The sequence below is a fragment of the Gallinula chloropus genome (genome assembly GCF_964237585.1).
Source record: "Gallinula chloropus genome assembly, chromosome: 18".
Classification (NCBI taxonomy): domain Eukaryota; kingdom Metazoa; phylum Chordata; class Aves; order Gruiformes; family Rallidae; genus Gallinula; species Gallinula chloropus.
This window is the reverse complement of record NC_140103.1, coordinates 1,100,196-1,116,211: the sequence shown is the minus strand read 5'-3', so window position 1 is coordinate 1,116,211 and position 16,016 is coordinate 1,100,196. Positions and strand designations below refer to the sequence as shown.

General features: G+C 47.0%; 1 protein-coding gene across 1 annotated transcript in view; it reads left to right on the top strand.

The window, feature by feature from the left end:
* The window catches only part of SCAI (suppressor of cancer cell invasion), a gene marked incomplete at both ends in the record, with an annotated part of 39,330 nt that overhangs the window by 3,580 nt on the left and 19,734 nt on the right, over window positions 1–16,016 (top strand). Inside the window, one exon of the mRNA XM_084272336.1 lies at window positions 11,344–11,475. Within this exon, the coding sequence (XP_084128462.1) occupies window positions 11,344–11,475 (132 nt within the window). The remainder of the gene's footprint in view (window positions 1–11,343; window positions 11,476–16,016) is intronic.

The following is a 16,016-nucleotide window of genomic DNA, read 5'->3' as shown; positions in this document are numbered from 1 at the left end:
CAGGCTGCACTGTGTGGCAACCCTTCCGTTCCGAGTTAGAACCCTGAAGAGTTAAAGCATCGGTCGCGTTCTGCCTTGTAGCTCGGATGCTTTTCAGGAACTTGGCTGCTCCAGGAGCGAGAGGCATGTGCTTTTCCGCCCTGCTTTAGGTGATGGCTTAGTTCAAGGGGGCCCAGATTTGGCTCAGTCAAGAGTTGTGTTGGCGTCTTGCCATCAAATGTGCATAAAATGGAGCTGACTGCGATTCCCTCCTCACTCTAACATGGAGGGGCAGCCCGAGAGACCTGAGGCCCCAGCCATGCCTGGCTGTAGGTGGACTTGGCTACGAGAGCGACGCTGGGATGTGTGAGCCCTGCAGCACAAACTGTTGTGTTGTGGCTTTTGCTTTGGGGTCCCTGGGTTGTGTTTTGGTGTCTTGTCATAACTAATGCATTTCAACCCTCTGCCTCCAAAATCCTTCTCCCTTCTTGCAGTGGCTTACGTGCTTTTCCAGATGTACCAGGTTCATCCCTCATTCGCAGCCTCTTCCTGTGATTTTGTGGCTTATGTGCGTTTGCCACAAAATCAAGATAAAACACAACTGGTATTTTAGCTGCTCCAAGCACATTGTGTGTAAATAAATCACTAAATAGTTTAGCTTGTGAAATGTAAATACACACAGCTCAGCCCGCTGCAGCTGATGGTGTTTTTCTATCTCCCTCCTTCCCCTCCCGCCCCTGCCAAGAGTAAGCTAGCCTGATGTTCCTTTTTCCATTGCTCTTTCATACAATGCTAATGACTACTGAGTACCACGTAGGTGGTATGGAGGCATCCCCACAGAGTCATGATTTGAATTGGGATGAAAGGAAACGGTCCCATCCTCTTCCACGTTGCTCCAGAACCATCTTCCAGGGATTCTTGGATTCTTATCACCCAGAAACTCTGCTTGGAGCTTGAGCCTGGTTTTGGTAGCAAACTAGTTAAGTCAGTAGAAGAGCAGAAGCCCAACTGTGACGTTTTTAGCCTTTGCCCTTTGTTCATCCTATACACAAAAGGTCATGAACTGCAGTGAAAGAGGGATCACGGAGGGCGCAGAATGGACAAAGGTGGAACAAATTGCCAGTGGCAGAGACATAAAGAAGAGAAGCAAAAGTTGTGTGTTACGAAGGTAATTGGGAAAGGCCACGTGCATCCCAGGGTGATATCATGTCTCTTGTGTTTAACGCGAGTCCGCCCATCGTGGATCGAGCAGTCTGCTGGTTAAGGTGTGGCTGAAATGATGTCAATGTCCAGAGCAGGAGGGGATGGCACTCTGTTTCCATGGTGTGATCTGCATGTGCTGGGAGGAAAGATGCTGCTGTTGCAGTTCTGGGAACAGACAGGTGTGCTTTAAGCAATAAAAGGATTTTTAAAACCTTGCAAACCAAATGAAAAGGCTGATTCTGTAGACTAAGCACATATTGGACACTAAAATAATAAGATTGATGCTGCGTGCTGGGTATTCAAACTCATCTGACTTGGAATGGAGTCGAATTTGTGGTGCTGGCTGTTTCCCTACAGGAAATCTTCAGGCTGTTCCTGCTGAGACGTCACAGGTAATGCAGAGGTGGCAGCTCACGATAGCTCCAAGGTGTTAATATCAGACAGTGTTAGCAAATCTTCTGGTCTTCTGATATGCTGAGTAGTGAGCTACACTTTCATGTGGAACTCTGAAGCTTTCAGTTTGCAGTAGTAAATAAAATCCTTGTATAAGTGTGTGTGCCTGCTGCCTGTCGCTGGTTTTGTTATAGGAAACAGTTTATTCAAATGCACAGTCAGGCTGCTGCTTTTTCAAGCAGCTTTTAAATTGCTTGTCTGATGTAACCAGCACTGTGGTAGGCAGTAGGGTGCTGAAGGTTACCCAGCCAGTGATGTTCACAAAACTTTTAAGAAGTTGAGGGAGAGGGACATGTTTTGTGCATCTATTAAAGGGAGGGACTGAGAGAAGAGAGTTAATCATGTTTTGTGGGAGGTACTGGCCAGCCGCTCGGCATGCGTGGAGCTCTGGGACAGCAGAAGCAGTTCCCTTGGCTGGGTGGGAGAGCTGGGTCACTGTCATGGGTAGGGAAAGGTCTACAGAGCCACGTACAGGTCGACGTGGGGCCAGGCTTCCTCCTTCCATACGAGAGAATGTCTGTCTGTCCCCACAAACGCGTGGGTTGGTGTCACAGAGCCAGTTGTCTGGTTTTATGGTTTTTTAAAATGCCTTCCCTCTTGCTTAACAGTTAGAGCTAGCCCTGTGCCTGCAAGTTAGCTGTAAAATTGGCTAATTTAGTAGGAAAACTGAATTCCCTACTGAGTGGGAACTAGTTGTGTTTGCAGGTGAGTGGTAACATGTTTACAAGCACTAGGTTTTCACCCTCCTAGTTTGCTGCATTTCTCCTTGGTGCCCTTTGAAATCAGCAAACATCCAAGCAGGAAGAGCACCACTCCACCAGCAGCATCAGCTAAACAAAATACCTACTTGTTTTGCTTTCTAAGTTACATTGTAAGCTGCTTTTTATTGTGATGTTCAAACAAAAACAGCCTCCAAAGCCTGGGCTGTGCCCAAGCCCTTCTCCTTGTGCATTCTGTGTGCCTGAGCGTGGCTGGTGGGAAGCAGTCTGGTTGTTCCTTAGCCAGACCTGGGTCCTCTCGGGCTGCTCATGCTGCCAGGAGCCCAGGAGTGCTCTCAGCCTGCTCACAGATGCCTCCCACAGCGGCCAGGAGAGCTGCTGTAAGAGGAGCTTGGTAGGTCTGGGAGCGCTGCAGCTGCTGCAGTGCAGACATGCCCTGAGGTGAGCAGTGTGGGGGGATGAGAAATGTCCATGGTTGGTTCCCACTTTTACTAAAGCCCTTGGAACGATAAAGAAATCCTTTTTTCCTCCCTCCTGTATATTTCTTCATAAAATCACTGTACTGATGTGTCTGCTCCTCCTGCTTGTCAGACTGTAGTGGGTGTGATGTACAGCTGCTCCTTGCCGTTCCCTCTGAGTACTGACTCCACAGCCTGTGAAGCTGCTGGTGTGTCTGTGCCCCTGGGTTTGGGGGGGTTAGCTCCTTATTTCTGCATTTCCTGCGTAGAGCTGAGTGGGGTCCCTGGCACCTGGGGACAGTGGCTCTCCCTGGAGAATTAGGTATTCTGAAGAGAGGAATGAATTTGGGTTCTGACCAGTTCAGTGTGGTCTGAGGCTCTGGCAGGACCAGCACTCTGAGCAGACCACATAGAAACACACAGATGGTTTTCCCAAGATGTGCAGCTTGGCTTTGGAAGGAAACATGAGAGATGAGTACGCTGGTCTGCAGAAGAAAAGCAGAGGCAAATAGCAAAGGCAGACATCTTGCTTGATGAAGCCAAGGTTGGATGTTTCTCAGCAGAGATTTCAGACTCGGTGGTATTAGGCTTCAGGAGAGAATGAGCAAGATCTTAGTTTTATCTGTGCTATTAATTTGCGGATAAGAAATAGATACCAACTGGCTATCTGGCTTTATATCACATCCCCCTTTGGCAGTGAAGCTGTGGGAGATGCGTCAGGATGAGAAGGGAGGAGAGAGCTGGTCTTTTGGCTCAGGTTTGAGGCCTTTAAAATCCTGATGGATTGCAGTGTATCTTCCACGATTGCTTTCTGTGGAGAGCAGCTCCAGTAACATCTTAGTTCGGGGAAATCCCTGTATCAATGAGAGATGTAGAAGGTGTGTTTGCTTTTTTTTTTGTTACCACTTGCATCTCTAAGCAAGGAGTGGGAAGCATCTGAAAAGCAGAGTTTATCTTTCTGTGCTGTGAGCTGCTGGTTAAAATGGCAGAGCCATGCGTGAAGCTGTGGGTCGGGATGCAGCCATCACACCCCCTTCTCATTAGTTCACTGCTCCAAGCACGTGCTTCCTGCTCAGCTCCAGAATTGTAGTCCTGACCAGCAGTAAACCCCAAGCCAGTTGTCTGTGATGCACGCAGTGACACTCCAGATCAGCAGGAGTTTAGGACTGGCAGTCGATAGGGCAGTTTGCCGTGCTGTGTTACACGTGTCACAGCGCTCCCATTTGTCAGGCTGAAGCTAATCAATATAGTCAGCCCACCCTTGCTCAGGGCTTGGTTTGCAGTCAGCTGTCCTCGGGTGGGTGGGTGGAAAACACAAGCACATTTCTTCCAAAATATGGCTCTTCCTCTCCCTCCCATCCCCATCCCCACCGTTAACCCTTCGGGATTGTCCTGTTAGGTTTGCACCTGCTGTCCTCTTCAGAAGATGGTGCACAGGTTATTTAAGGGATGGAGCTGAAGGCTCTGCAAGGAAAACGGCTGGAGCCTGAAATAAAATACAGCTTCTCATTCTAATTTTAGTCCCAAAGCTTCTCTGGGTCATGTTGATTGGTTCTTTGCATTGTAATAAACTTGTTCCTGTGCATCATGTGAATGTTTAACGTGCAAACCTTTACCCTGGGCAGGGTGGAATGCCAGGGGGGTCTGCACTGTGAGCAGGGTGAGCCTGTTAAACCACACAGCAAGTGATGGCCCCTTCTGAAAGATGTGCCCATGCTTGTCCTGACAAATCCATCTTTTGCTGGAAGTGATAGTTCCTGGTGTAAATGTCTGAGGATTTAAGACTAAATTCTTCTGATTTTGAAGTAAGAAAGGCAGGTTTTATATCATGTATGTGAAGTATCCATGCTCCCATCACGCTTCCGTTCAGTACTGCGGACTCTGATGGCCTTGGTAAAATCACAGACAGAGCAAATGTGCCACTGAAGTCTTTGTAAGGAGACTGTCTCTAACAGTACAGGATGAGAGTTTTAAGTCTGATGCTGGTGCTCTAGTGAGAAGAGCGTTGCATTAGGTGAAGCAGATAAAGCACTGCTAATCGCTTCTCCCAGCTTTTATCCTCTAATGCTTGTGTGATGAGGCCGTCTGGGCTGGCTGGAAGGGAGGAGGCACAGTTGGTTCCACAGCTGAGCAGAAGCGATGGCGTAAAGACAGAGCAGTTGTACAGATGCTGTGTCAGGAGGTCAGGGTGCTGTGTCCAGCCAGCTCTGGGAAACAGCTCCTGATCCTACCTGTCCTTAGCAGAGTCTGGTCGCTCCTCACCGCTGTCTGGACTTACAGTACAGTACCACTACACTGTGGAGTGAGGTTGCTCTTCCTTGCAGTTGTCAGGTGTGTGAAGTCACCACCACCCTCTCCTGCCAGGCAGCTGGACAGTGGGTTATAGTGACCCTGGTGAAGTCATAAATCTGGCTGTGGGCAAGTGCTTGTACCAGTGAGTGAGCATTCTGTGCCTGACTTCCACTCTCAGCTTGGTTTCCTTGAGCCGGAGTGTTCCTCCACCGCTCCCAGAGCTTTGGGAACGGGGCTAGCAGGGAGTGCTGCCATTGACTTCAGTGCTTTTTTTCCCTTCCAGCTGAGCCTGGAAAACCTTAGGCACAAGCCGGCAAACCACAGGGAAGTGGAAACGTGTGTGATGTAAGTGACACAGATCTGTAAAAACACTGGCCAGCATGATGACAGCCCACCCGCCCCCCTACCCCTCCTCCCGCCGCCTCTCAGCCCCGACTGCCCTGCCTAGGCCTGCCCTCCTCGGGGACCCTGTGAGCTCCCCTGCCCTGGGTGCTGCAACGGGATGACTCTGTAAAGTCTGCTCCTGGGGTGTACTAAGCAAACCTGGCATCGGGCGATCCGACAGGGCGCTGGAAAGAACCTGGCACGCCAGGCGTGCTGCTTGGCTAGCACCGATCTTCTGCCTTGTATGGCCCGAGGAGCTGGCAAAATCCTTGAGAGAATAATGAGTTCTGCTGGAAGTCACCATTTTCTGACTTAGACTAACAGTCTTCTAAACCAGGGTTTCAGTGTCCCCTCTTGCAGACTCTGGAGATCGTTTTATTTAATATGTGCTGCTTAAGAAAACAAGGAAATAAATTGTCGTGCAAAACAGCCCAAGAGTTTCTTCTGTGTGAAAGAAAGCAAAAAGCTTCAACACAAGAACAAAACATGAAGTAGGTGATATTTCTGGTATAGCTGGGCTGTCACTGGGAGAACTGTCTGTCTGCAGAAGAGGAGCACGGAGCTGTGGGCTACTTCCAGTACCAAAGAGGAGGAGAGGCCCACGTTGTGGATGTACTACTGGTTGCATTTTATTTATATTTCTCATTCGGAGCTCAGCAGTCCCTGAGGAAAGGGCGATGTCAGTAGCTATATTCCTCCCTTTGCTGTGCCCACTTGCTGTTTCTAATAATAATTCCTCCTCCTGTCTGTAATGCTGCTGCATTACAACACGGTCTTCAGTGCTGGGGAGACCTCCTCCTTTCCTGAGCCACTGGTGATGGTAGTTCTGTCCTTGCAGAGCAGCAATCTGGAGCATGAACAGTCAGAACCAATGCATGAGAGAACTGATCCGATTTTCCTTCTCTATCAGCTGGAAAATCCAGCTTCACCTGTCATTTATATGGCTCCCCTTGTCCTTTATCTTTCCATCTCCCCTCCCTGCCTTCCCTTCACATTCAGGCATGTGCTGTGGCTGAGTGAAACAAAGGTTTAAATTCCAGCGCCTGTCTCATGTCTGTAACCAAAATGCTTCATTGAACTTGAGATCTGAAGAAGAATTACCTCCTGGCAGCTCTTCTAAAGATACCTCACAGAGGGGAATTGCTGTGCTTGTTACTCCAGTGCTTAATTCTTCACCACTTCTACTTCTCTCATGGTTGCACTCTGTATTTCTTTTCCGGATTATTTCTCCCTAGAAGGAAGCCCATGATGTGAATCAGTCTGAGTATTTTTTATAATGTGTTTTCTGTGTGGTGTTATTTTATAATCATAATGAAGACAGTTTTGATACATAGTAAGAAACCAGCCTGTTCTGAGCAGGACTCATGCTTACTTTTGAAATGTAACCTCTGGGGATTTGCAGTAGGACTTTCCATTATACCACGTAGGTGTGTAAACACACTGGATGGTTCAGAAACACTCAGTTTAAAACTGAGTGCAGTATGTGGCAGGGCCAGAACAGCCTTTTATTATCCAGCAAGAGAGTGAAACTTGATCTCATCCGTTGTCACTGTCCAAAGTTGATCACTTGGAGCATACTTGTTCTGTCATCCCAGAGGTGTGCTGTGTCTGTCCTGTCTGTTCTGTCCTGCAGGCAATTGTGCTTGCATCTTCAGGTCATTAAGAGCAGGGATCGTTTCATAACTGTCTGGGCAACTAAGGTTTCGTTTCCTTCTATTTTTAACTGTGATTTAGCTGTTTTATTATAAAATAACCCAGAAACAAAGAAGGCACATTAAGGCTTCTGTGTTTGATTTATTGTGTACTAATGAAATAGCTTTTCATAGGCACCCAGAGTTTTTTCCATTCATTCTAATGTCTTAAATCAAGTGTCTTCTGGTCGCCTCCCTCCCTCTAAAAGTGTCAGTAGAAAACAAGATTATTTTTTTTTTGTCTCCTTTACTGTTTAGGTGCTTATGGTTAAGTGAGAGGAATGCCACCAAAATGACAGTGAAGGTGGGCTGAGCATCCCTGAAAAGCCACAGATAGAGTTTTTACAGACCACAATACAGGGCAGAGGTTTTTGAGTTTCTTAATTCAAAACATGCAGATGAAAGCCTGTCTCATATCATGAAATACATATCACAACCCAGGTGAGAACCAGGTAGAAAGCAGATTTGGGATGCTGAATGGTTGGGATGTTTTCATGGCAGTAACTATTGTGATGAGTTTTTTTAGTTTACTGCCCTTAGCTGTATTTCAGTCGTCTAGTATCAACACCCTATTGCTGACTATTGGCTTTAATCAAAGTAATGAACAAATTGTGAAGTTTTAGCAGAAGGGCAGTGAAAGCTTTGCAGTTTGCACCAAAAGATTCCCCCCTTCTTCTGCCTGGCCTTAGTCAGCACACACAGTCTGAGCTGCAGCACCGCAGCGATAGAGGTGCATGCATTCATCACAGTGCCTGGTACTGACAGTAGCTGGGCTCTGGTTTGGGGATGAGGAGCTTCCTGTGAACACTAAGAGCATCCCATGTTGTGATGGTCATCCTCTGTTTAAATAACCTAGGGATGGTAACATGCAGTGGAACTGTGCATTTTTCAACACAGTATAGTTTTTAGAGGTTTGCTGTGTCCGTGTGATGCACGGTTGGGTCAGAAGCCTTTTGCTGTTGTAGGTAGGCATTGCCCAGCAGACAGGCCCTCTCTGCACATAAAGCCCGAAGCTGCTGCTTGCACATGAACATGAACTTTTTGTAAGATACTCCTTTTAGAGGACACAGGTCCCCCCCCAAATTAAATGTCATCTGTGTATTCTAATGCATTTTTGTTCTCCCACCCCTTCCCTTCATAGTTCTGTTTCTGGTCCTTCGTGGCTTTTTTATTTCTTTTATTTTTTAGGTCTCTGCTGTTTGTGCTTGAGGCAGCTTCACTTTGAAGTGGAACTTGATGAGGCATTTATTGATACTTTGATCTCTAAGGCAATACAAGCTCAAGCCTTGCTGTATGTGTGCCCATGTTGGTGTATGTGGTTTTTAAGCTTTCAGCTTGCTTGGCTGCAGCATGAAGATGAGATTTTGTGGGTTCTGTAGTTTCACATCTGTGTGGAACAGTCTGTGTTACCGGTAGGATTCTTTTCTGGGGATGAGTGTGAGTGAAATTTAACTTCATTGCTTCTCTTTCATATAGTAAATCCCTGACTATTTTAGGAAGTGTGCTGCTTCTGTGTGCTTCATGTAAGGCTCTGCCTGTCACTCCTCACCTGGGCTATATAATACCCTAATTTTGCTGGAACTCAGGCTGCTGGTTGCCTCAATACCATCCGTGTGGCTTGACTGCAACATACAGTTTTTAATTTCTGAAGCTGTGAATAAAGGAAAAACTGACTGTCCTAGTGGAGCATCTCCAGGGTATCCTCATTTTCCAGGTCTCTGTGCAGTGCAGGGGTGTGTATAAATGTAGCCTGTTCCCTAGGTTCCTTCCCCAGCAGTCTCTGATCAGAAGACAGGTTGTTCCCTCTGCAGTTTCCTCCTCTGAGCAGAAAAGCTGCTTTTGCCCTCTGCTTCAGCAGTAGGTCCAAACCCACATGCTGGTAGCTGTATCAGGAGGCTGAACATGCAGAACATTCTTCAGTGTTTTGTTGGTAATCCCTCTCTCTTTTTTCCCTTTCTTTTCTTTTTTTCTCTCAGCTTTTCTAACTTTCCACAAACTACCATTGTGCTGAGGATTGAGGAATGGCTGGGCTTGGGGTAGGGTTTCACAATACACCTTAATTAATTGTCTGTAACCCGAAAGAGACTTTTTTCCTCCTTTCTCTGCACCTGTGTTTTTCCTGCCCTCTGACACCTTTCAGGTGGGCAGGCAGTGAAGTTTCTAGCATAGGTTTTACTGGCTGTGTGAGTGGCCCTCCTTGCAGGGGGCTAGCAGAGGCCCTCGAGGTGAGAACTGCAGTTGGCTTCGCTCGCTGCGCCAGGCCTGACACAGATCCAGCTGGGTGATGCTAGTCGGGGTGGCTGCATAGTGTAACTGCAGGGTAGCACGAAATAAAATCCATTTTACTGTTAAACTGACGATACACAGACTGTATGAAACATACTTTGCAACTTAAGCAAGCTCCTCAATTGTTGAAAATGTGTCTGAAGCTGCTGTAGGGTGCCTGGCCTACCCAGTGGAGTGCTGCCGAACCCACGGGCCGCGCCGCAGGATTTAGGTCGCCCTTGCTGCGGAGCACACAGGACCTGGGGTACTGTCCCTCCTCCTGGAAGTCCTGCATCGCCTCCTGGCTGCGCCTGACCTCTGGTTTTAAGCTCTCACTGTTCACTTCGATTTCATATGTTGGTGCTTTCAGTACTCACTGTTGTTTGTTTTGTGTTGTGTGTCAGTGTTCAGCTTTCCAGCCCAGGCCTCACAGTGCCTGTGTCCTGCTTGCACACCCCAATAGCTTCTGACATGGTGGTGTGTTTTGAGCTCTCATACTGCCTGGCACCCATTCTGCTGTCACTTGACTATAAGTAATGCTTCCTACCTTTCTCTGGGACTGTTCAACAAGCAGTTTGTGCAGCACAGCCCATGCCCTTGCACTAGTGCTCTAGTGCACTGTCACGTGGGTGTGTAGAAGACACACAACTGTGTGCAGCATCTTGTCTAAACTGGGAACGGGGGGACTGCTTGGTCGGCAGGATCTGCTCAGTGTGCCTAAAGCCAGGGAGCAGCCAGTCCCTTTGGCATTTGGTAGGGGCGAAGTGTTTGTGCAGGAACAGCTCCTAAAGCCACACTGGTTATTATGAAGGCTTTTCCTGACCACCAGTGAAATGTGCTCCTGGGCACTTCCCAGTACCCGTACAGAGTTAGCCTTGCTGCTTCCCGGCTTCAACTGGGACTTGTAATCAATTATGCAAATAGCATCCAAAGAGCTTCTGCACAAATGGAAACTTGTTGCTTAACAAAAGTGCTCACCAGAACTGGTAGAGAAGTCGCTGAAAGTACAAGCTCTGCGTTTGCCCGGTGAGAGGTGTGTTTATCTTGCACTCTCAGAGAGCACAGAGGAGCCCAAGAGCTGGCAGCCATTTTCAGAGGAGCACAGTCCACTGCTGTGCTGCGAATCTGCAGCTCACCTTTGGATCATCAAAAGGATGATTTCTTATTTATGCATGGTTCATGTAAGATTTTAAAAGCCTCTCTGCCTTTATGGGCTTTCATATACCTGTAGTTACTCAGTGCCAGGATAATCTCTGGTCTATCTTAGGTTTTTGTCCAGGTGATTACAACATGGCATTTTTCTCATACGAGCGCTGAAAATAGATCTGCAGGTATAATTGTGGGCAGTGCAAGGCATGGGCTTTAACAGCCTTGAGGAAGGAGGGAGGAAGCAGGAGATTTTTTAGCATTCTGCCTAAAATTGCTATGTTTTAGCAGTAGCAACCAGCGAGCTGCAGTTTTCAACAGTTGCAGAAGCAAATGAAATGTCAGTAGAGCTGAGGCTGGTCTCTCCAAACGCAGCTGTGGGATAAACACCTCTGCAGAAAGGCAAATTGAGAGAGGATTTCTTTGTCCGAGTATGAAACCCAAGTGCTGTTTGTGTGCTGTCCTTTTGTCGGGAGTCTTGTGCTTGTGAATACAGTCCTCAGAACTGTTTTATTTTATGATTCTTGTACCACCCTTATTTTTGATTCTGCTCTGTTTAGTAGTGCATTGTGCAATAATTAGCCCCATGCTTTGGCTCTCGGCTGTTGTTTTAATGAGTCGTGAGCAGAGTAACCTGTGGGAGAACTGCATGCTCTTTGTTGCCATCCCCATGGAACCGTTCGTGCATCTAATCCGGATGAGCTGATAGTAGCCCTCCATTTTTGAGTAATATGGCTATTTTCTTCTTCATAGGACTGAGTTTGCCCTAAAAGAGATCATGTCATCAGGAGGAGCTGAAGATGACATTCCTCAAGCAGAGAGGAAAACAGTGACAGACTTTTGCTACTTATTGGATAAATCTAAACAGCTATTCAATGGCTTAAGGTTAGTGCATTTTTGACAGTATTCCTTCAGAAAGGCATCGGAACATTAGTATGTGGGTGATGCTGAGTCAGTTGTACAATGAACGTTTTGAACTCAAACCCAGTAAGTTTGTTTAGGAGAACAATGCACACCTATGGATGGGTAGTTCTGCACCATGTGTGTCAGTGTGTCCAGGAGTAGCTCTTGTATTTCTTCTGAGACAGTAGGGAAGGAGATGTGAGGAAGCTGAATGTCAGTTAACAGTAAACTAGATGGTGGAAATCCCGTGAAATTGGTAGGGTTTGTGCTGAAATGCTGTGTACAAAGTGCACAGTTAAGGAGTAGGTGTGGCTCTGTGTAGTCCACAGTATGCAATTCAAAACCCCACAGTCTCTGTACCAAACAAAAAAGGGATGAGGATTGGCCTATGTGGGAAGAAATAGGGGAAAGAGTGGGTTTTTTGGGAAGAAATGTTCAACAGAAACACCCAAACCATAGCCCATATGTGTCTGGTGAAACAAATATCTAATCTGAACAGTGGAGAAAGGTAAAATTTGCATTTACCAACAAAACATCTAGAAAGTCTAGCTGTTGTTGTGCCTTCATTGATAAGAAGGGGAATGAGAGTAAGGGGAGTTGAAGGAAAATAGCTCACGTTTGGACCATGACAGGGGCATCCTGTTGCATCAGATATGCTGAGTTAAAGAGCTGGTTTATTTCTAAGCTTTGCTGTAGAGTCCTTTGAGCAACATGGGTTTTAGCTTATCTTGTTGGCAGTTCAGCCTCTTACTGGTCTCTGAGTAATACTGTATGTTTGGGCCCATATAGCTTGCTGTTACTCAAACACAGATGGTTAGCAAAGATGTTTTTAATTCCTTCTCCCTCCACCCCCTGCTATTGATAATCCTTTCATGTGCTTTAAAAATTGATTACCAAATCCAGGACAAACAGTTTGTGCTCCAGAATCTGAATGGCAAATGGGCAGTGGAGACAAGGAGTTCTTGGTGATGGCATTTGACATCTCGTGAAACAAGGTCTGACATAAAAGAATGGAAATCTTGAGGCCAGGATTTCCAGTACCCTGTGTGCCATTACACTGGCTTTCTGATACAGCTTGCTTGAAACTTTGGCCTGAGTCACTGAAGAGTACAGATGAACACAGTTCATGTCTGGATTCATGATTCTCAAGTGCAGATCACAGGCACGGCAGAGCACCTACAGCCATTCTGCCTTTCCCTTTGGGCAGGGAAGGAGTTAGTGCTTATATCCAATTTCCAGATGAGAGATGAACTTTCCATGTGTATCCATGGTACTTGGCCAAAAAGAAACCTTCTTACTCAGCTTGAGGAAAAGAAAATGAAAAAAACACCCTTGGGGGAAATTTAGGCCATAAAAATAGAGAGATGGGCTGGTTCTGCTGTGTGCAAAGCAAGAACACACCAGAACAGGAGCCTGACACCATCCTTACTGTAACTTGACATAATTAATGCAGCTGCCTCTTGCATGGAACACGACCATGTATAGGACCTGTGATTCCTGTGGGTATAGAGACTGGGTAAAGCAGGGTTACAGTCTTCAGGTGCCTCTTCTGTTGGTGCTTGTTCTCTTCTGGGTAGTTCACCTGGAAATGCCTTGGGAAGGATTCGAGTTCTTAGTCCAGTTGCCTGCTTCTCCCTCCAGCATAATAAACGCATTTGCTGCATCCCTGCTGCCTTCTCCTCTGAAGATGGTGATGGCCTTTGTTGCTGTGCTTGCCATTCACTTGTCCCTACCATGTTTTCTGGAAAAGCAGTGATGGGGGAGGGAGAGGAGAGCAGTGATTTCCTCCCCGAAACCTCCTCTGGGCACTTCAGCTACAGGGAGCTGAGCCTATAGCTGTGTTGGCAGCTGCTTAGCTGTTGCTGCTGCCAAAAATGCAAGGGCTCAGCCTGCCACGTCTTTGTTTCAGTAGCATTTCCTTCCTCTCTTCCCAATACAGATGCCAAATACAGCATTTGAGGAAAACATATGATGATCTGCCAAGGTTGCTGCTCCAAAGTATACTTCGTGCTCCCACTGCCAGTGATACCATCCTTTTGTGGCCATGCCTGCTAGAATAATTCAGGGGGGCTGTGCTCCCTTTTTGAACACCCTGAGCTATAAGTTAGAAACAACGGCTAATAAAATACATCCCAATTGCTCTCTTCTCTCCTTTCCCCACTCCTGCTTGCTTTTTTCTTGGAAGAAGGCTGGGGAGAGGGAGCTTGTTAGGAAGCAGTTTTTCATGGTGTACTGTCATCAGTTATTATTTTCTTTTTAATGTTAAAAAGTGCTTAAATGTGTTCTGTATCACAGAGAAGCTTGAGACTTTAAGGAATCAAAAGACTTTCCACATATATCCTACTTTCCCAGGTTGTAAGGTCTCCTTGCTCATTGTGTGGGCTGCAGGAATCACAGCTGCTGCCCTTTCATGGAAAGAGGTGATGGTGTTTAATCCTTTATTTTGTAGACTTCAAGTAAGATGCAAGTTGCACCTCTCAGTTTTGTTCTGTGCTGCTGATTTAGAAATGACAGGACTCTGTTAGCTTCAGGTAATGCTGCAGGGTGTAGCCAAACAATGCTGGGTAGGGACTGGCTTCTCACACTCACTGCATCCCTGAGTGCTACTGGTGCACTCCTGTCTTTGTGGGTTACTGGAGGCGATGGGGAGACTGTGCCACAACACCATTATCCCACTGCTGCTTAGGTTCTGGGAACAGGAGCCTGTAATTACTACAAGCCTGTGAACATAAAAGGAAATTATCTTTTTTATCACCTGTCAAAGCTGTGAGTGTATTTAAAGCTCTGAATTTTAGAGTTATTGTAACCTTCCTGTTTGAAGTGTACTGCAGAGTCTCTAGGTCTGTCTCCAGAGCTGTATGTCTCTGGAAGTCATCCCTGTCTGACAACTCCCATGTGGTGCTGGCCAGACAAACCTCAGCACCTTTAATTGGTTCTCAGCCACTATTATCTGCCTTCTACAGCAGCACGGCTGAGCTGAACTACTGACAGAAAGTGCACAGTGCTGGGCTTGTCCTTGCTGAGACTCTGCAGCAAGTGAGATAAAATTCCTGACTGTCCACAGAATTCATCCACCAGCCACCCTAGTGTGGCAAATAACCAGTCTCCTGTGCCCAGAGTGAGAAACCCATCCTCCCACAACATCTGAGTTTGTGTCTTCATGCCCCTTTGGAACGTTTTAACAGCCAAGAAATTGGAAACAGTTTCCACTTGTTGGATGCTATTGTAATGGAGTGTGGGACTGTCTTCCTTGTCTGAATAGAGCTGTCCTAAATCAAAGCATCTCCGTTCCCTCCTCTGCGTCTGGATTCCTCCTTGTCCCTCCCGTGGAGCTGCTGTGATCAGTAACAGCAGAGTGAGTGCCCCTACCACTGCCCCCCTGCACCCCGTGCCCTCAGCCAGGCACACCCCCAGGGTGATGAGGCTGTTGCTGCTCTAGCGTCCTTCCACAGACCTGGAAGCAGCCAAACGCTGTGACATGGGTCTTCTGCTGTGTTTGGGTGTGTAACTGCTTCTGGATCTCATATTCCCTGTCTCCTTCCATGGGAGGGGCTGTATTAATAACCTATTCCGCAATCAACCCAGTCATTACTCAAGTATTCTTTTGGGCTGTTTCTCTCCAAACACCACCAATCCTCTGGTCCCATTCATTACACTGCCCTGAACATCCTCTCTTGCTCATGCATCCATTTTCCTCCAGCAGAACTCCTTGATGCTTGGGAGCAACCTGGCATGATGCTGAGAACACAAAGCAGGGTGGCAGCCATGGCAGCTCTTGCCTGCAAAAATCTGTGGTGAAACCACTGCAATGGATTGTCATAAATGAAGTTTTATTACAGCCATGTCAGAATACTATCAAAAGAACAAGTGCTACTGTCTGTTTCCATGGAGATCATCCCCGTTCCCCGGGGAGCCGAGGGATCGCGCGGCATTGTGCAGCTACGCCAGCTGCAATTAGGCGAGCATGCTGCTGGGGAAATGTGCCTGTGGACACCCAGCAGGGACTGTGGGCAGCAGCAGCCAGACACGTGCACCCTGTGCTACCAGAGGCTTTGTAAAACACCACTGATTTTCACATCCTCAGCCCTAACGCCCTGAGCTGGATGAGGGTTTACAGGGGTGGAGGGAGGTGCAGAACGGAGGGGCTGACAGAGCTGTGCCGGGGCTGACAGCTTAGGTGCACAGCCTGTATTACCTTACTGGTGAGGGATAGATGCATAAGCATGATCAGCACATAGTTACCTGCTTATTTCTTAATTTGAGTGCATATCTGCTTCTCAGTATTTGAGAGGAGGAGAATATATGCTGCTGCCTTGCTCAAATGTCCTAAGCAACTTGGCCCCGAAAGCCAAATGTACTGCTGGTAGGGCTCTTTGACTCAACCTGGTAATTCAGTCAGTCTTTAAGTTACTGCCAGGGAACTTTGATTTTTAGTTTTGTTTTTAATGATCAATTTTCGTGTTGTTTTGTATTCTTTTTTTTTTAATACTGAATCTTGTGTTTGTGCTAATAAAACTGAAGTA